General features: G+C 42.1%; 1 protein-coding gene across 1 annotated transcript in view; it reads right to left on the reverse strand.

The window, feature by feature from the left end:
* Positions 1-5,302: 5,302 nt before the first annotated feature.
* SNTB2 (syntrophin beta 2) overlaps positions 5,303-21,064 on the reverse strand; it is a 109,691-nt gene continuing 93,929 nt past the window's right edge. Inside the window, exons 6-7 of the mRNA XM_027618739.2 lie at positions 15,082-15,266; positions 5,303-12,837 (exon numbers count right to left, since the gene is read on the reverse strand). Of these exons, the coding sequence (XP_027474540.1) occupies positions 12,745-12,837; positions 15,082-15,266 (278 nt within the window). The 3' untranslated portion in view covers positions 5,303-12,744. The remainder of the gene's footprint in view (positions 12,838-15,081; positions 15,267-21,064) is intronic.

A 21,064-nucleotide genomic window follows, 5' to 3' on the forward strand; every position in this document is an offset into this window, starting at 1 on the left:
TTTAATATTAACCCTGCTACTTTTCTCTTTAGGAAAATGGTTTTCTTTTTTAAAGATTTTTTTTTTTTAAGTAATCTCTACACCCAACATGGGGCTTGAACTTACAGCCCCAGATCAAGAGTCACATGTTCTACCAACTGAGCCAGCCAGGTGTCCCAGGAAAGTGGTTTTCTTAAACCTCCAATGCTGGGGTCTTTAGCCCTGTGAACTTCAGTATAGTACACCTGTGCTAGTTTCTGGGGATATAGCAATGATCAAAACAGCTCTAGGGCAATCTACAGTTTGAGAAGAAAGATGATGTTCATCAGGAAAGATGACATAATAAGCGTGTTGAGGCCCATGTGTGAAAATCCATGTGCTATGTGGGGTCCAACAGGCACCCTGCCCAAGATAGGTGGTCAGCCAAGGCTCCCATTTAAGCAGAGGTTTGAGGGATGAGGCAGGAGAAAGAATACTCCAGGTTGATAAAACAGCCTGTAGAAAGGTCCTGAGGCCCTATGGAGGCCACTGGTGGAATTTAAGAGACTGAGAGCAGAAAGAAAGTCCAAGTCTGATGTAAACTGATGTGGGGGAGTTGGTCAAGGCCAGGGCATTTGGCTACGGTAGAGATTTTGGGTTTTATCCTGAGAACAGTGGGAAACTGTTTTTTGTTTGTTTGTTTTTAAAGATTTTATTTATTAGAGTATGAGCGGCAGACGGATGGGGGGAAGGAGCCAAAGGGAAGCGGACTCCCTGACGATCATGACCTGAGCCGAAACCAAGAGTCGGACACTTACCCAACTGAGCCACCCAGGCACACCTGTTGTTGTTGTTTTTGATAGGTGACTCTAGCCCTACTATGCAGAACAGCTCGCAGGGACGGGGTGGCTACTGCATGCAAAGCTATCGCTGTAGTCCGGAAGAATGAGGGGAGCCTGCACCAGGGGCAGGGTCACGGAGAGACATATACAGAATGAGAGGTTTGGGAAGACAAATCATAAGCACATGGAAATGTTTTAGATTTGGGGTATGGTGAGGGCGGGAAGGGAAAGAGGTGACTCCTGGGCTATGGCTTCAGGACCTGGACAGATGAGTTGGGGAATACTGAACAGAGACCAGGTTTGGGGGCTGGAGGAGTGAGGAAGATCGTGAATTTGAGGTGCCTTTGAATCATCAAGTTTCAGTTAGATGTGTTTGGAAGTCAGAATAAAGATGAGGCCAGAGATACAGAGCGAAGAGACATCTGGGTATAGGTGGCAATGAGATCTCCTAGGGCAGAGCAGAGTGCAGGCTGAGGTGAGGGGACAGCCTAGGACAGAGCTTGGAAGTTTGTTGGCTGACGAGAGGAGGATGAGTCGGCCAAAGAAGCTCAGAAAGACAGCTGGAGAGGGAGGAGAGCCACAAGAGCGTTTGGGAGTCAGGGAAGGAGAGCTGAGGAGGAGAGGTGAGCACCGTATCTGATGCCGCTGAGGAGGCAAACAGTAATATGCAGACACCACCACCTCAGCCAGAGATGCTCCAGACATGTGATGGAGGCAGAAACCACCCCGCAGTGGGCTGGCTGAGAGGGGTTCACGAGGAGGCACAACTCCTTCAAGAAGTTTGGGGAAAAGAAAGGGAGGTCTAGAGCATTAGCTGCAGGAGTTGAGGGATCCAGGAAGGAATCTGTGATTTTTTTTTTTTTTTAAGATTTTACTTATTTATGGGCGCCTGGGTGGCTCAGTTGGTTAAGCAACTTCCTTCAGCTCAGGTCATGATCCTGGAGTCCCGGGATCAAGTCCCACATCAGGCTCCCTGCTCAGCGGGGAGTCTGCTTCTCCTTCTGACCCTCTTCCCTCTCATGCTATCTCTCATTCTCTCTCTCAAATAAATAAGTAAAATCTTTATAAAAAAAGATTTTACTTATTTATTTGACAGAGAGAGACACAGCGAGAGAGGGAACACAAGCAGGGGGAGTGGGAGAGGGAGAAGCAGGCTTCCCGCTGAGCAGAGAGCCCGATCCGGGGCTCGATCCCAAGGATCATGACCTGAGCTGAAGGCAGACGCTTAACGACTGAGCCACCAGGCGCCCCTGTGATGGGTTTTAATGGGAGAAGAGTTGAGCATGTTTAAAAACCCAATAGAAAGGATCTAGTTGAGGAGGCTAATGAACGTGAATGGGATCCAAGCAGAGGTAAGAGGCTTTAGACATTGTAGTTGGAGGGAAGAAGACAGACAGATGCCTACCTAGGTGAGCCGGAAGGTAACGAGAAGTTGGGAGAGTACCTTTGGGCGGCTGCTGTTTTCTCAGTGAAATTAGGAGGAAACAGAATCTGCTGGGAGAGAGAGAGAGAGAGAGAGAGAGAGAGAGAGAGAGAGAGGTGGGAGGCCTGGGGTTTGAGGAGAGTAAAGATGGTTTGAAATCCTTTCAAGTGACCCCCAAAATGAGCAGTGTTAGGGGCACACCTGGTAAAGGTTGGCAGCCTCTCTAAATGAGTAGAGGTCCCAATCTGCCTTGAGCTTTCCTCCCCAGGACTCAGCTACTCAGCGAGATGCGGGACGATAGCTGGGTTCATCCGGGTGGCCGCTAGGTAGGCAGAGCAGCAGGGAATCCACAGGTTTGGGCGAGCATGCGGCTGCAGTGGGGGCCTATGGAAATGGGGCTGGGTGAGGTGGGAAACGAATAAGGAGAAGGTAAAAGAGCCCATGGACTAATTGAGGACCCAAAAGTTTGAAGGAGCACGCTGGAGAGGGACGCTTCCGTTCCTGGTTTCAGAAATGGCTCTGTTCCAGCAATGAGTCTAGGGGGCGACTGTGGGAGTAGGAGTATGGCTGAGCTGGAGCCGAAGGGCCATTGTTCACACACGTCATACACAAGGAGGTTGAAGAACCAAAAGGCCGAGCAAGGTGCTGAGTGTGCCTATGGACACTGCAGGCAGGATAGTGGCTGCAGTGGCTGCAGTGGTGAGACAGGGCTGCGACGAGCCTGGGTGAGACAGGGAGACACACACACGGGACGAGTCGTGGCTTCTCAGCTTCCACCCCAAACACTGCGCTTTCAGACACTAACGGAGCTGTGTGGGGTGGGGAGGCTCGTATGTACTGCTAGGCATGTGGCATCGGCGCTGTCCATCATTGAGAGGGCCGGGACGGGTCTTTCCCAGGGCTTGATAGAGGTTCACTTAATATTTGCTGGCAGTGTTAATAATGAATTCATCCATAAGTAGTAAGTGAGCAAATAAAAGAGAGGGCCCCTAACTGGTGGCTGAGAGTGAGGCCGAGTCGAGAGCCGATTAAACCCACACACTGGCTGGGCTGTACGAGTTGGACGACCCTGCAGTTAAGGAGGGCTGGGTTAGTCCGCTAGGGCTGTCATCACAGAAGTGGGGGCGCTGACACAATAGAAATTGTCTCCACGGTTCTGGAGGCTGGAAGTCCAAGATCAAGGTGTTAGCAGGGTTCGTTTCTTCTGAGGCCTCTTGGCTTACAGAGGGCCATGCTTTTGCTGTGTCCTAGCCGGGTCTTTCCTGTGTGCGCATGCACCCCTTATCTCTGTCCAAGCTGCCCTTTTTTTTCCCAAGGACACCAGTCAGATTGGCCAAGGGCCCACCCTAATGGCCTCATTGTAACTGAATTGCCTCTTTAAAGGCCCTATCTCCAAATACAGTCACTTTCTGAGATGTGGGAGGGTTGGGCTTGGCCTGTGAATTTGGTGGGGCACAATTCAGCACAAAACAAGGGCTGGGTTTGAGATCCCCTGGCTGTGTCCACCGGCTCTTTGTTCTCTTACTCAGCTTTCTTGGGACTCTTGGCTTAGCTTCTGTCTTTGGTGAGCCGTCAGTACAGACATCGGCCCTGCTGACAAAGCACAGCTTCCCAGAGGAAGCTCCCCGTCCTGGAGAGAAGCTCTATACTGAGCATTTGCTTCTGGTGGCAGGAAATGGGGATCTCTTCCCCACCTCACTTGGTTGCCCATTGCTGACTCTCTCCTCGGAGGATAGCTTGAAACCAGACTCTGAGAAGCCCTTAGTTCTGCAGTCGTGTTGCCATTGCTGGCAGTGCATGGGGGGGTGGGGTTCAGTGGAGGGGAGAAAGGGGCAATAAAGGCACTAAATATGATTTGTGGGCTAGCACATGGAGCATGCTTAGGCTTCGTAAATCCAAATCAGATCAAGAACTTCATATTCTAACTTTCTCACTAGAGCAGAAATCAGATTCTCAGCTCCCACACATTGGAGCGCCCACGCTTCAGGTAGAAAGTCATTGAATTGCAACTACACGGTTCCATTTGTGCCTTCCTTCGTGCACCACACTTTCCCAGATTGGATTCGGCTGATGCTGGCAGTGCGGCGTGTGTCGTGAACCTGCGCTTGGACCAGTGAGTCAATTCTGCTTAGCCAATACAACCCAGTAAAATCAGACTGTACAAACGCCAGCATTCTAGGGCTCCTGCCAAGGAGTGGGTTCTTAACAATTTTGTTAAGGAAGTGGGGGCCAAGAAGAGTGTGGAAGAAGAGCAACAAAAACTAAGTTCAGGTGGTAACAGTTTGGAGAGGTAGGGCCAGGGTGAAATCTCATGCAAAGTGACTGACACCTGAATGCATGGAGCACTGATGATTCCTGATATGATTCCTGAGAAACCATCTCCCCTCCTCCGTGTCACTCAAAGTATAATAAAGCTCAGATGGACCCAATGATTAAGCTCCTGTCGGTGAAAGTCAGTGGTGGAACTAGAACCCAAACTAGGTTTTTAAGAGTTTGGAGTTGCGGGCGCCTGGGTGGCTCAGTTGGTTGGGCGACTGCCTTCGGCTCAGGTCATGATCCTGGAGTCCCGGGATCGAGTCCCACTTCGGGCTCCCTGCTCAGCGGGGAGTCTGCTTCTCCCTCTGACCCCTTCCCTCTCGTGCTCTCTCTCTCTCATTCTCTCTCTCTCTCGAATAAATAAAAAGAAAAAGAGTTTGGAGTTGCCCTACATCTGCTTAAAAATGACACCAGAAGAGACGAACGCCACATGTGGTACTGGATGAGATCCTGTGCCAGAAGAGAAAGGGAGACTTGCTGGGACGACTGGCATCACGTGGATGGGGTCTGTGGCTTGGGTGAGAGTGTTGGGCCGGGGTTGATTTCCCGGTGGGGGTAGGGCCAAACGGTGGCAGGGCAGGAGAGCGTCGCTGTGTTTGGTGGGACACACTGAGGACTTAAGGGTGATAGAGCAACATGTAAGAGAAAGACAGGAGGGGAAAATGGAACAAATGTAAACTTGGGTGAAGAGGAGATCTTTGTACTGCTCTTGAAATATTCAAAATGGTTTGAAACCATTTTAAGGTAAAAATAAAAGAAAAAATACAAGTCTAAAAGCATTTTTTTATTTACAGTATAAAGGTTACAAAGGTATATATGTATTTATATATAATACCCTTAAGTTACAAATTTTCATTGTAATGTACAATGCTGTATGTTGATGTGCAACTCAAGGGGAAGTGTTGTTTATGCATTTATATTTATAGAGTACACATAAAGCTTTTTTTAATTCTCAAGAACACAAATACTGCCCTGTTTTATGCCATAAGTTTTGATTTGGTAATCTGGTGATACCAGAGGATTTGAAAACTAAATTTTAAACAACACTTAAAAAGAAGTCTTGTTTAAATACAGGGTTCTAAAAAGAAGAAAAAACCAGAATATCACATTCTTTTAATTTCTTGTAGAAGTATTATTCTAGCTTTCGAAGACTTAATATACTTAACAAAAATGAAAGTTGTGTGGAACAAAATACATACAAGGGGGTATAATCAGAATTTGCCCACAGATTAGCCAAAATAGGCCTTCATAGGTAGTGGTTTGCCACATTATCTTCTAGAAGACCTTGGGTCTGGTACCAAAAGGGAAACATTCTTTGGGCACCAAGGTCTTACCATGCTGAACACATCCAACAGATTGTAAACATAATACTGGAGTCTTATGCTGGAGAAAAAAAATACAAAACTAAAACCGGTTCTTGTAATCAGGGTAGACTTGCTACAGGTGTGAAGAATATCACTGAGATTGATGATTGTGCAAAACCCAAAACTTGGTTGAAACCATTTCCTCTCCCCCAAATTTTAGCAATTCACAAAACAGGTGAAAAACACAACTGATACCGTCTCAAACAGGACTAAGATAGAAGGAAAGCACTTCTGCCAATCTAGGAGGAACAGACACTTTCACAATACTTATGTTCTGGTTCCAGTAACATAGAATCATTAGCACCTGATTGTCAAAGGGTAGGTTTAAAGTAGGAACACACTGAAGGCAGGACCTAATTTGTGTGCACTACTTCGGGACGCTGGAAAACAAAGGGGAAGGAGCCCACGTTACTATGTGCCCTGTGCCATTCCAATCACAGATGACTGAGGTACTTTCTGGGTATGATGAAGGATGCTGCCTTAAAAACTGACCCTAGTAATAAATGGAAGGCAAAATGGATGGGAGGGGGCTGTCACTGTATGAAAATTATGGAAAAATTCATCTAGCCTCCCTTGTTTCCTTTAGGTATCCTTTTTATTGAGTTTGAGTGTCAGAGTGTTCTAGAATAAGTGGAATTTTGCTAGGTTTAAAATATCTTTATTTTGACACACCATTACAGATAAATGTTCCTTTTACCATGGATAAGGACTTTCAGCAAATGAGATGTTTAAAGGGTGTAAGTGTGGAAATGCATGTGTCAGCACAATTTAGAAATAAGGGTAGATGAAATATACATTCAGTTTTGCTATTTTATAGTTTAAAAAGCATTTCTTTAAAAAGACTTTCTTGTTGATCCACTTTGGGCAACAGAACTTAAGTTTTGTTATTGTTGTAATTTATTCCTAGGGATATTCTACACTGTTCTTCCCAAACTAAAGTCTAATTTTTTTGAAAAGATTTTTAAGTAATCTCTACAACGAACATGGAGCTCAAACTCACAACCCCAAGATTAAGAGTCACATGCCCCACCAACTGAGCCAGTCAGGCGCCCCACTAAAGTCTAATTTTGCATTAAAAAAATTAAGCATAATAAAAAGACTGACCTACTTAAGTGTGCTTGGAGTTCTTTCATGTTGGCATGCACCAAAGACCAAGCATCATTTTAAATGTTTTCCAGTCAGCCAGGGGAGCAGAACTGCAGAGGTACTTTGGTAAAAGTATGAAGTGGTTAATTACTTAACCACTGATTGATAGATAGATGGCATGGTGTAAATGAGAAATAATGGATTATGTGCTACTTGAGGGCAGGAACTTTCTTTTGGACCCTTCAGAGTACCTAATAAATGCTTATTAGATGAAACAATACTTGAATTAATATGTCATTAATTAGCCTTGCAGTTTCAGAGTTCCTCCAGGCCCCCAAAGAACGTTGTCTATTCATAAGAGACTTCTATCACTTTGGAAGAGGTGACAGAGCACTCAGGTTCCAAGGGTATAATATGTGACTGGGATAAAGAGGGACACTAAAACAAAGCATTTGTGTAAATAGCATGGAGGTAAGGTAACAACAGAAATAAGGAAGGTACTAGGAATCTACCAGGGTAGCTAATCTTACAATATAACAAAGCATCGTTTCTCTATTATAGCTTTTTAGCTTCAACCAATCTATTTTGGAGCAATTCAAGAATTACAGTTCGGATGGCAGGTTTTTGTTGAATATAGCCAAATGTTCATTAGAGAGCAAGGATCATTTGCAAATGGCATTTTTTATGAATCACACCAAATGTAGATTCACTTTCAAAACTTAAGTCTGCTTTGGTTCAGTCACCTGAAGTGGGAAGAATAGGGAGGGCAAGAGATTAAGCTCAAGTTTATCAGTTTTGAAACAAAAGAAGAAATCTTATTAAAATATTTTGTTGAGTTAATATATAAAAACCATTCTTTTAGTTGGTAGTTTAGCTACTGTAAAAAAAAAACTGACAATAGATGTACAGATGTGCTCTATGAACATATTTTTGGTACCTTATTTTAACTTGAAATTCTATCCTTTGATAGAATGAATCTGTATCATTGATCTGCCAGATCTATTTTTTTTTTTTAGAGAAATGGTTTCAAATCTACCACTAGCAGTCTATTTCCAGTGTAAATTTCACTTATCATTATGTGATAGGAGTAGCTATATTGCTCAAAAACACATAATCCTGATACACAACATAATTATTTTATAATTGTCTGTCATCACACATTTATTGTCTATATACCCAGCACAGGGAAGGAGACAGCTTTAAAAAAGGAGGGAGGGGAGAGACTGCTGCTGTCAGTTTTTAGACAGTGTGTAAAAAGTAAAGGAATTCTAGATTACCAAGCAATCTTGGGAGAGAGAGAGAACAGTAGCAAATGGTAGATTCCTCTGCTTTCATCTTCAGGAGGGGGAATAAAAAAGCCACAATAACAATTTAAATTTAACTGAGATTTCCAAACTTAAGAAAGAATATAATATAATACCACCTGGCACATTATAGACCTGATAGAGACATACATACAAAAGAGTGAATATGATTATGGTCAAATTCAACTTAAACTTAGAGTTTAAGCAGAATCCCAAATTTTCTTTTCTTTTTTAAGATTTTATTTATTTATTTGACAGAGACACAGCAAGAGAGGGAACACAAGCAGGGGGAGTGGGAGAGGGAGTAGTGGGCCTCCCGCTGAGCAGGGAGCCCGATGTGGGGCTCCAACCCAGGACCCTGGGATCATGACCTGAGCAGACGCTTAAGGACTGAGCCACCCAGGCACCCCTAGCAGAATCCCAACTTTAAAGAAGTCTCTTTTCCTTACATAGATACTTGATCAGACTAGAGCAATCTGCTTTGAGACCAAAGAGACCTGGCATTTTACTTCTTCATTAGCAACTGAAAAAAGATAACCTTTGGCTTTCTACCCAGCCATTCATTCGGGGCGTCAATGATGGATGGCAGTGACAGGGAAATGTATGCTGGATATTTGGATAGTTTCAATATTATGTACAATCAATAGCTTATAACCAGTGAAAATAATAACAAAGTTCAGCGTAAGTGTCCAAGATAAGATACAAAAAAGCAGAGAAAGTGCTTAAGTCTACAGGTCTTCCCTGAAAGCTTCAAAAATGTTTAACTTTTAAGTAGGTAGGGCTTTTAATAGAATTTGCATAGCAGCTTACAATATAATTTGCATTAAAAATGGAGATTCTTCCATGTTTTTGAAAACATACAAATATATCCACATGCACATATAAATTAAACAAGAAGACCTGGAGGTTCTCACAAAATTAAAAAAAAAAAAATCCATTGTAACCTTTTCTCAAAAGTGGTCACACTTTTGTCCATCAAAACCATTTAAAGTGAAAACTTTTTCTAGGAGAAACATAATCTTGTCCAGATTCCACACAGTTTAATTTTTTTTTTTTAAGAATAAATTTTGGTTTATTAGCTAAGTGCATTTCATCAGCTGAAAAAAGCTTTGTTACCATTCTGCTTAGGAACATAAATTAGGAAAACAAATAATCAGTGACAACTTTAATCATTTGTTGGTTAGATTTTTCCACTTATAAAAATATAAGAAATAAATAATTCAATCTCTCCTGCCATCCAATAATGTTCCATAACAAAGTTTATGAGAGTACAGCTGATAAAAACAGGCACTATCAGACTTTACCTAGCCTAAAAAGTGCTAAAACATGGCTTTAAAAGAGGTGAATGACATTTAAAGTAATATTTTTGATTGCTTGTACATGTCCCAATATTTAATCTGTAACTGTCTACTAGGTAGGTGAGTTTACAGTTATAAGTATCTAATAAATACTGTATAAACATACATTAAAGTATTTCTTCATATAAAATATTAGATATTAATTTCCAGGTAAGGTTTGTTTGATAAATTCAGGAAAGGGCTTACCTTTTTCAGAAAAAGAATAACTGAGCCTTTTCTTTCTTTCTTTCTTTTGTTGGCTCTTTCTTTCGAGAGGAAAGGGAGAAATTTTAGGGAATGAGGAGGAAGAATTTTCACATGCCAATTGGCTACTTGTAGACATCTGTGTGGAATATGGAAAGATGTCTAAGCCCCAGGTCTGGAGGGGAGCTGAGGGCACAGGAAGTGGGTCCATTGGGATGAGGTGGACACTACTCTGCAGCTTCTTTTCCATTCTACACATGGAAGCCCACAACATTCTCAGCAATTTTCCTAATTCAAAATGAAAAAGAAATGACAAGTTAAGCTGTTCTATAAAAGGTGTGAAATACCCCAAATGCCCATTTTTAGTTAAAATAATTTGCCATATTTTGGCATCTTAATACAAAATACATATTTATCAAGGCTGTCTTATTCATAAAAAGCACTTCATTTGTGGTTTGAAAATTCCATAAACACACTTAATTGAAGAACAAGCTGGTTACCCATGATTGGAAAGCTGTTGATGTTATACAAGCAGCTTAAGGCTCTTGCTCTTGGGGGTGCTAGTGGTCAAAGGAAATCTCCCACACATTTTCATTTCACATTAAGACTCAAAAGATTTAAAAAACCAAGCTTGAACAAAATGAGCCAAAATGGCTCACACGCTTTACCTTCTCCTGCTCACATGTTCATCACACCTTTTTTAGAGATCTTTTTCATGAACTGATGAGCACGGGGGCTCAGAAGTTCTGCCTGAAAAAATTCTCAGTGGCTTAGCCTTTCACACTAACCAAGAAAACCTCAACCACATGGCTTTGTTGCAAAATCTGTGACTGCATTGTGCAACTTTTCAGGTTAATAATGCTCTCACTGCAAAGAGTGTCTAAGCTCCCTTATCTGAGGGTATTTATATGTTGAAATTCTGCTTCCAGAAATCACAGCTGGACCTTCAAGATATTTTTTTTCTTCCTTTGCAAATTTACTTCAGATGGAACCAAACATAGGTTTATGAATCTTTAAAACATAAAAAAAGTCCTTGAAAGACATCCTAGTCTAGATTCCAATTTCCAGTTTTAAGTGGATCAAATCATTTATTTTTGGAACTGTAGCTGGGGGAAGAACAGTTACCAGTTATCTCTCCCCAGCCCCTGCGTGTGGTTAATCTCACTGTACAAGGGGAAGGAGGACTGACTTATGGGCAGAAAAAAGACAGTGGGGTTACAATGTCTAACTCAAACTCTCTGCTCATGAGTCTGCTCTTTCAAATGTCCCACCTAGGTCAGTCTGCACTCACACCAAACAGCTCAGGTTGTGCATTTATGGTTGTGGGGTTTTTCCTCCCTATATGGAGTGCTACCCTCCTCCACTCTCCGAAGTGCTCACATGCTCTTATAGTACTTCTAATAAATCTAGTAAGTGAGAACTATTCCTAGACTTTTCTTCAGAGAACATCCAAGTCAATATTCCCTTTTCTTTAAGATCCAGGGACTGCAGTAATCTTGACATTTTATATAGCTATTATCCTATTTTAAATGTTTTCAGATATATACCTCCTTCATAATTAGGAAAAACAAGCTGAGTGTGATTCTTTAATACCACAAAATCAGCAATCTTACTGCTACTAAGTCGTAATGATGACATCTGGCAATGCTTAGCAAAATCCAGGTAGCTGTTTCGTGGTCTCGTCACCCGCCCACTGCAGAATGCGTTACTAAGCCAACAGTGAGTCTTGAATTAGCAGCTGCCTATCCATGCCACTCTGCTGCCACAAAGGGAGAGGACAAGGGCCAGGATCCAGCATGGGCTCACAAAGCCCAAGGCAACTCCACAGGATGTTTGTGCTGAAGAGCTGGCTTTACAGAGCCTACTCTTTAAACAAGAGGGCTCTCCAAGACTTAGCTTCCTCAATGAGATCTGCCCACTAGAAAAGATACTCCTAAGGAAACCCATCTCAAAGACTATTCCTCAAAACTAAGATGGATGCTCTCCCTGGAATGGCAGTGATATCCAGTTATTCAAATAGTGACTAATAAAGCTCCACTAACCCTAACCAAAGGCACATTTGGTAAGCAATAAAAAATGGCTTAGGCTAAAATGAGGATTTTCTTTTAAAAGAAATCTTATCCCCTGGCTCCTACCAAAGATAAATCAGAAAAATCTAAAACAAGCAAACCTCTTCTTTCAAATCAGTGGTTTCCAACTTGGTCGCCACTAGAAAGGGAGTGGAAGGCAAGGCAAATCAAATTTCCTAAGTTCTAAGTCCTAAAGTTAGCACTTATGAGTGGCAAAGCTCGTGATGCGGTAGGAAAGTGATGGCCAGGGTGGGATGCAGGGGAGCCAGGACAGATGGGAGAACGCTTTGGTGTGCAATTCAAGGACTTCCTAGGGTGGAAGGATTATGACAGTAAGCTCCAAAAGCACATACGACCTATCTAGAATGGCCAAGAAGCACAGGTGTCTGTAAACTAGCACGTGGCAAGAGATGGCTGAACTAAGCAAGATGTCAAGGCTAAGCTTGGAACAAATCCTGTAGGAAGAAGAAAACGAAAACAACTCTTGGATATTTGATTATGTCCAAAAAAAAAAAAAAAAAAAAAAAAAAACCCACAACGAGCCATCCTTCTTCATAGGGGAAATAAACCTAGTGACTTAGAAACCACATTAGGAAACGAGGCAATAAATCAACAGCTTTGTTTGGAGCTTATTAGAGTCCTAGAATTTCTGGCCAAGGTAGCTTGTGAAAGGCAGGCTCTTCTTTAAACATGGTTACTGGTCAGCAGTGATGTGCAGGTCCTTGTCAAGGCACTGTGCTGGAGGGGAGAGCAAAGAGCTTTCTTTTTGTGCTTTTTTTTTTTTTTTTGAGGTGGAAATACTTCTTGTGACATTCACGACTCTTTTCTGATTTTGTGCTGCTCATACGAGCAGTCCCATGCGAGTGACTTTGGCTGACAAGAACGTGTGCAACACAAATACGATCGGCTTCGGACAAGAGTGCAGGTCCATGGTCTGTGGGGAAAGCATAAGAATTATCACTACCATACACAGAAGCTTTCATAAACAGACATAAAATAAACAAATTTGGATGTGATGTTCTACTTTTTAGAAAGAATGTAGATTAAAAAGGTGCCGGATTTATGGAAACATCTCTCAGGAACTCAAAGCTACAAATGCAAAGTATTCTCTGAAGTAAGGTCATTCCATGTAGTAATGACACACTAGTGTGAGCCTCCATGTCACAGTTAGGAGAAAAGTGGTGGGGTGCTGGATTCCACCGTGCCTGGTAGGAAGAAGTAAACAGTAGAAGATGGAAAAGAAAGAGGAATACCCTATATGGAGACCGTTAATTATGATTACATTCCCAGCGGGGGATCATAGTGAACTCAGCTGAATGTGACTATGGATGGGTATGATTTTTGGTATCTCTCATAGGTTTGTGGTGGGAATGACAACTCCTGAGGCTAGTTAGGAGGGATAGTCATAGCTTCCTAAGCTCAGGCGTCTATCTGGACAGCTGACACCAGGTAAACAAGGAGACCTGCCATCAGGCTGCGTGAGTCAAGTGATTCGTCAGTCATTGGCACTGATGCAGAAACCAGGAATAGGGCATAGTTAACTATGCCTTTTAAAGAAAAATATAACTTTATTCAAAATATAAGTTACAGAGCACGAATTTCATCATTAAACTTTGTATATATTAAGTATAAAGCAGGGATTAAAACTATATAGCCAGGAATAATCTAATACATAGCTTGCTAAATGACAACCGCTATTAATAACTGGTTAATTTAACAGAAGTTAATTTAATAGAAGCATTTAACTCTAATGCTTCGGGCTTTTTTTTTTTAAATATGTACATATCTTTATTTCCCAGCAAGGTCAAATATACCAGAGATATAGACACAATGCTTAAATCCAAATGATTTTAAAGTGCTTATTGGATTCTTGAGGCCCTTAAAACACTCCCTGATCTAATCAAAGACCCTTGGGTGGGAAATCAGTGATTTGATGCTTCAGAGTATACTTCCTTCTGAGGGATGTGTTTCTCATTTCTTTTTTTTTAATTTAAATTCAATTAATTAACATATAGTATATTATTAGTTTCAGAGGTAGAGTTCAGTGATTCATCAGTCTCATATAATACCCAGTGCTCATCACGTCACATGCCCTCCCCAATGTCCATCACCCCGTTACCCCATCCCCTTACCCATTTTCCCTCCAGCAACTCTATGTTTCCCATGATTAAGACTGTCTTATGGTTTGTCTCCCACCTGCCTTTGTCTTATTTTTCCCTCCCTTCCCCCATGATCCTCTGTTTTGTTTCTTAAATTCCACATATGAGTGAGATCATATGGTAATTGTCTTTCTCTGATTGACTTAATTCGCTTAGCATAATACCCTCTAGTTCCATCCACGTCCTTGCAAATGGCTGCTTCAGGCTTTTGAAAAGCCCTGGTCCATGGCCCAACCAAAGTCTCCTAAAGTTTCATCATTTAAAATAAGATTTCTAGACATGATTTCTTATTTGGAGGTTAATATCTCTCAGATCTCTTTCAGTAATAAAATGTCAAGATTCTGTTTTGCAAATTTCCACCTATGGTGATTGTGTCAATAGACATAATATTTCATGTATAATACTTGAACTACTGGCTCAAAACTGGTAAGACAGAAAAGGCATTATTTTACTCCTTTATCTATCATAATTTATGATTTCTGAAGTACACCTGACACACCTCTGTGGTTTCCTAGGGGAAATCATGAATTCCTGCTGATCTTTCCTTTAACAGACAAGGAGATTAAAAAAAAAAAAAAAAGATGGCTGTGTGAGGATAGCTCTGTATCTTTTTTTTCTGATCAGCAGAATTTCTGTAGTTACCAAGTCATTCTATCACTTTTAACTCATCTCAACCAACTATAAGAGTAATAGATAGAATTTATTTATTAAAGTTTACCAGCTTTTGTATTTTATAGCTCATATTGATAAAAGCCTATTTCTTAAAAGGGCTATCCATTTTTTCTTTCTACCATTCAAACAAAACTTTTTAAAAAGGAATGATTTCCTAATATGGGGAAAGAAAAACATATACACACATACATCCCAAACCCAAACCCAATACATCTTGAAAACCGAAGAACAATTTCCTGACTCCAAATGGACTATCAGTCCATAATTTTCTATACAAAAGGTAAGAAGCTATGAGAAAGAAAGAAAATACCTATTAGAGTAAACCTGGTTCCCAGAAACATTCTTACCAGTTCTCCCTCAGGACCACCAAAATCCAGATACAGATTTCTGATGCCATCATCAGCAGACATTTTCAGCCTTTCAAAGGGGTAGCGGTACAATATGCTGCTGGAACCTCCATTTTCCTTGGAGATAGTGAACCCATTTTCATAGTGGACAGTGAATCTTACCTCTTGGCCATTTAGCGTGCAGCCTATTGAAGACAAGCAAAAACCATCATTAATGGCACCTGGGTGGCTCAGTCAGTTAAGTGACTGCCTTTGGCTCAGGTCATGATCCCGGGTCCTGGAATCAAGCCCCACATCTGGCTCCCTGCTTGGTAGGGAGTCTGCTTCTCCCCCTCCCCCCTGCTCATGCTCTCTTCTTTCAAATAAACAAAATCTTAAAAAAAATAAAATAAAAAATAAAGTTACCACTGCAGTTATCAAGTGGAAAGTGATTCTTCTGACTTCAACAAAGGAAAAAGAACCTTTTCTTGAGAATGTGTGATACCTAACTTATTTGGAACTCCTGTTCTGGTTGCTTGGGTCAACATCTTGACTGAGATGAGAAAGAGATGACCATAACTCTCCAAGACATCTGATCTGATTCAGTTCAATTCAATGAGTATCAATTAAACACTTGTGCTGAGAGTAGGCTGTGCATGGTATTGGAGAAGTAAGAGGCATGGTCCTCGCTCTCGAGGACTTCATAAACGAATAGGCATAAACATGAAATCCCTAACTTTGTTAGGTAGAATGTATAGAGCACAACTAAACACAGTAGCATGAATAAGGCCAAAATCAAGGAAAAGTTTCCTGGAGGCGATAGTACATCAGATAGGCCCTAAAGAATAGGTCAAACTGGTAGGCAGTGAAGTAGAAAAGCTTTCAAGCAGGCAAGAAGAAAACTACCAAAGGAGAGATGGCAGAGATGCCTTTTAGGGGCAGTCACATGGTTTGGTTGGTATTTCAGAAGAGGATAAAGATGATGTTTATTATCAAAGGTAAAGGCTATAGTTAGCCAAAGTCATACTGTCAGTCCTATCAAAGATAAAATTCAAAGGACTGATCTGAATTGACAGGGAACAAAATTTGATCATCAAGACTGACACATGTCTTTTCTCAAGACTGGTGAAGTTTCTGTTCCACTAACATCTGAGCAGTATTGTTGTTAGTACAGGCGCTACAGGTTTGAGGCCCTCTGACACCCGGGAATTAACAAAGCCCTTTGAGAGATGAACTTCAAATCACCTAAAAGATCAGAGTCAGGCTATGCTTGGTCACTAAAAGTAGCTTCCAAACAAGCAAATCCTCCAGACCAATCAATGTATTCTTTCACTGCACTTGCAAAAACTAGTTAAGACAGCTCTGTGTTTAAGAAATAAGGAAAAAGAATAGCAGACAAATATTGGCAGTGCTACCCAAAGAAGAGAATTTTGGACAAAAGACTTTGAATATTAATTATCCTCAGAAAAAAACCCTCGGGAGGGGGAACATGGATAAAACTAACTACCTGTAGAAAGTAATTCAATGCAATCATCTCAGAATAAATGGCTAAGGGTTTGGAGGAAGAACAGACAGATCCCAATCAAAGCAAGTAGGGTACAGTTTTATTCTGTTAACATCCCTGAAGCTATAGTGTAGTCAAGGGGAGTGAGATCTGATGAGAAGAGAGGGGTCACTTCTAGTCTAGAAAATAGAAGCTCAAAGAACAAGGATCTGCTCAAGTTCTCGAAGCACTGGGTAGAGAAGTTGCTGTGCAGGTGGGTGAGTACTTCTGCCTGCAGGTGTGTCATTAGTGGGGCAAGAACAGGTGACTGCAGCTAGCAAAGGCAAGCCATTAACCCCTGATTCAACTAAAACCCTTTCGTGGGCTATAAATCCACTATGCACCTCAATTTATAGGTAAGTCAGTAAAAAATGTAATGTGCTGATTTTGCTTAACAGGGCTGTTACCAGAAATATAAAAAGACACAACAGCAGCATTCAAGGACAATCACAGAACATCAAATATTGAAGTTTAAAGGACAGAAAAAAAACTACAGTTTTTGAGGTACTCAAGGGAGGAAGATAAACATTTAGCACCCAGGAGTGGGGGGCTTTGTGTTCCTTTTGGAGGGTGCAATGTGGGTTTATGGTGTTCAGAGCCCAAGTTAGGGGAAGCAACTTCATGAACCTGGACCCAGAATAATCAGAAAACATACATGAAGTCCAGGAGAGTTGGGAATTATGTATTAGTCTGTTCATTAAATCATTTATTCCTATTTTTTAAATTCTCTGCTCTCACAGGGCAGCAGGGATGACAGATGGGTCATCAGAAACATTCTACACTGGAGAAATCATTGTTTTGTTTTTAAGATTTATTTATTTTAGAGGAAGAGAGAGCAGGGGGAGGGGCAGAGGGAGAGGGAGACAATCTCAAGCAGACTTCCCCCGATGAGCGGGAAGCCCAACATGGGGCTCAGTCTCAAGACCCCGAGAGCATGACCTGAGCTGAAACCAAGGGTCGGATGCTCAACCCACTAAGCCACCCAGGTGCCCCAAGAAACCATTGTTTTGAGCACTTATAATGTGCCAGACACATAGTTACATGTTATATTATGTGTTAGGTTCTGGGAGATACAGAGTTAAATAAAAGATGGTTCCTATTCAGACAAGGGAGAGAGAAAGAAAAGGAAATATGGATACAGAAGAATGAACTAGGTCCCATACTAGGGAAACAGACAAGACACTATGGAAAGATAGAGGAGAGGGAGGAGACTAATTCTGGGGAACCGAAAAACTGAAAAACCGAAAAATTAGAGGTGTTAATTTGCTGGGGCTTAAGTAACAACGACAAGTATAACAATGGCCACTTTGTTGAGGGTATACTATACACCAGAATTAGTTAATCATGACATTTTAACTCATCTAAAAATCTAATAAGCTTTCAGGGTTTTTTGGAAAATTTTATTACCAAGTAATATATAAAACAGACACCCTCATCTCTTCTCTAAGTTCATCTCATCCCTGAGACTTCATTCATAACCCACCCACGACCTGGAATAGGGGTCAGGGACAAGGTGGTGATCGGGGATGGGATAAAAGGAGGTGAGGGGAAGGCTGCCATGCACACCAACCGCCTAAAACAAGGAATCTCCAGTTTACCACATGTACTCTCATCCAAGCTCAATCATTCTGAACAAAGTTCTCTGAGGAGAATCTCCCTTTATCATTAATAATCTGCATTATAAAATTCTCTGACTTTGCGGCGCTTGGTTGGCTCAGTCGTTAAGCGTCTGCCTTTGGCTCAGGTCATGATCCCAGGGTCCTGGGATCGAGCCCCGCATCGGGCTCCCTGCTCAGCGGGAAGCCTGCTTCTCCCTCTCCCGCTCCCCCTGCTTGTGTTCCTTCTCTTGCTGTGCCTCTCTCTGTCAAATAAATAAATAAAATCTTAAAAAAAAATAAAATTCTCTGACTTCATGTTTAAGGCTCAATTATTACATTCAATTATTTTTTCTTTCATTCTTTCTTTTTAGAGAGAGTATGGGTTCATGTGGGGGGGGAGGGGCAGAGGGAGAGGGAGAGAGAGAATCTTAAGCAGAACCACACCCAGCATGGAACCCAACATGGGGTTCGATCTCACGACCCATATCACGACCTGAGCCAGAATCGAAAGTCAGACGTTCAGGGCGCCTGGGGCTCAGTCAGTTAAGCATCTGCCTTTGGCTCAGGTCATGATCTCAAGGTCCTGGGATGGAGCCCTGTGTTGGGCTCCCTGCTCAGAGGGAAGTCGGCTTCTCTCCCTCCCTCTGCCACTCCCCCCAACTTGTGTGTGTGCTCTTTCTCTCTCAAATAAATAAAATCTTAAAAACAAATCAGACGAGCAACTGACTGAGCCGCCCAGGTGCCCCTCAACATTTCCCTTTAAACTAGATCTCCCCCAGGGGCGCCTGGTTGGCTCAGTCGTTAAGCGTCTGTCTTCAGCTCAGGTCATGATCCCAGGGTCCTGGGATCAAGCCCCGCATCAGGCTCCCTGCTTCGCGGGAAGCCTGCTTCTCCCTCTCCCACTCCCTCTGCTTGTGTTCCCTCTCTCACTGTATCTCTGTCAAATAAATAAATAAAATCTTAAAAAAAAAAACAACTAGATCTCCCCCATTAATGTTTTTAGATGTTCAAATCTCTCCTTATTAGAAGTGTCGTTACTCAACTCCTCACCTTCCCTCTTTCTCTCTCTCTCTTTTTTTAAAGATTTTATTTATTTATTTGACAGAGAGACACAGTGAGAGAGGGAACACAAGCAGGGGGAATGGGAGAGGGAGGAGAAGCAGGCTTCTCGTTGAGCAAGGAGCCTCACACGGGGCTCGATCCCAGGACCCCGGGATCATGACCTGAGCCGAAGGCAGATGCTCAACGACTGAGCCACCCAGGTGCCCCATCTCTCTCTCTTTTTTAAAAGATTTTATTTTTAAGTACTCTCTACACGCAATGTGGGGCTCAAACTTATAACCCAGAGATCAGGAGTTGATCTCTACCGACTGAGCCAGCCTGGAGCCCCCCTCTTTCTTTTTTTAAAAGGAGCTGTCTTTAGTCAGTTTATCCGTGTTTTACTTCCCATTCAATCCCCAGCCCTCTACAGTCGGCCACAGCCATCACACCACTGAGCGTCTTTCCCCAAAGGCACCAATAATTATCTCCATGTTGCTGAATCCAACCAGCTTCTTTAGCTCTTACCTTGATACTTGTAAGTACTCATTGTCAGCTGTCTGCCTAGTTTCTATTTCTCCATTCTTCCTTTACAGCCAAACCCCAATTTTATTCAAGTTTCTACACTCTTTCCTCATGTGTTTCAAAGAAGGTGATCTCAACTTCAAGGGTAGATAGACCATGAGCCAATCAGAGCACGGCTTTCCCCTGGTGACTGTTGCTGCTCCAAAGTATACACATGAACCAAAGTAGCTCAATCAGATTAAAAAGAAATACAATTGGGAAGGAAAGACCACCCCTCACCTTTTATTCTTTTTTTTTTTTAAGATTTTATTTATTTATTTGTCAGAGAGAGAGAGCACAAGCAGGGGAACGGCAAGCAGAGGGAGAAGCAGGCACCCTGCTGAGCAGAGAGCCTGACCGGAACTCGATCCCAGGACCCTAAGATCATGAACTGAGAGGAAGGCATAAGCTTAACCAACTGAGCCACCCAGGCGTCCCCTCACCTTTTATTCTTGCTCTTTCCTTTATGTAGATAATGCATTTCTTTAATGTTTAATCTAGTTTTAGAGGAGATTTTTCTGTTAATTTCAGCCGAAACCATCCTAACTGATACATTTAACCCTACTGGCCATTCCTTTCCTTTTTCCTATGGTTTCCATGATGCTTACGGTCCCCACCTGCCTTAGTTTTCCTTCAAGTGCTCTGGCTACTACCTCACAATCTGCTAAGTTGGGGAGACACTGGTGTTTTCAAACTATGGGATACTGCCGAGTACAATGACATATGTTAAAGATAACTTTCTAAGCACCTTTCCAGTAGTAAAAAAATTTAATAAAGCCAAGAGGAAAAAAGGCTCATTAGTAAATTTATTGTGTTACATCAAGATAAATGCTGGTAAATATATCCCATGGTTTCTACTTTGTGTCTTTTTATTTATGTTTTTAATTTTTAATTTTTTTTACTTTGTATCTTTTTAGATGAGAGACTACTGGAGATTACCAGTGTATCCTGAAGGACAAAGATCCTAATGTCAAAGAAATGCTCTGTGGCAAATCCTGTTTCTGCTGCTCTGGGGCCAGTTACTTGGTATGAGGGCTCTGGAGGGTTGCAATATTTCCAGTAAGACCTTTCCTTCAGTAGCTGCAGGACTGTGCCACCTTGGGCTCCTCTGGGTCTTCCAGAAAAACCCAGAAGGGAATGGGCTTTTTAGGTCCAACCTGCCCTGACTGCCCAGGACTCTCTCAGAGAAAGGCTAGAGCTACATTCTCCATTCCTGCACATAACAAAATGCCAGTCTATCAGGTATAATCAATGGGCTGAT

Source organism: Zalophus californianus, chromosome 17 (assembly GCF_009762305.2).
Source record: "Zalophus californianus isolate mZalCal1 chromosome 17, mZalCal1.pri.v2, whole genome shotgun sequence".
Taxonomy (NCBI): Eukaryota; Metazoa; Chordata; class Mammalia; order Carnivora; family Otariidae; genus Zalophus; species Zalophus californianus.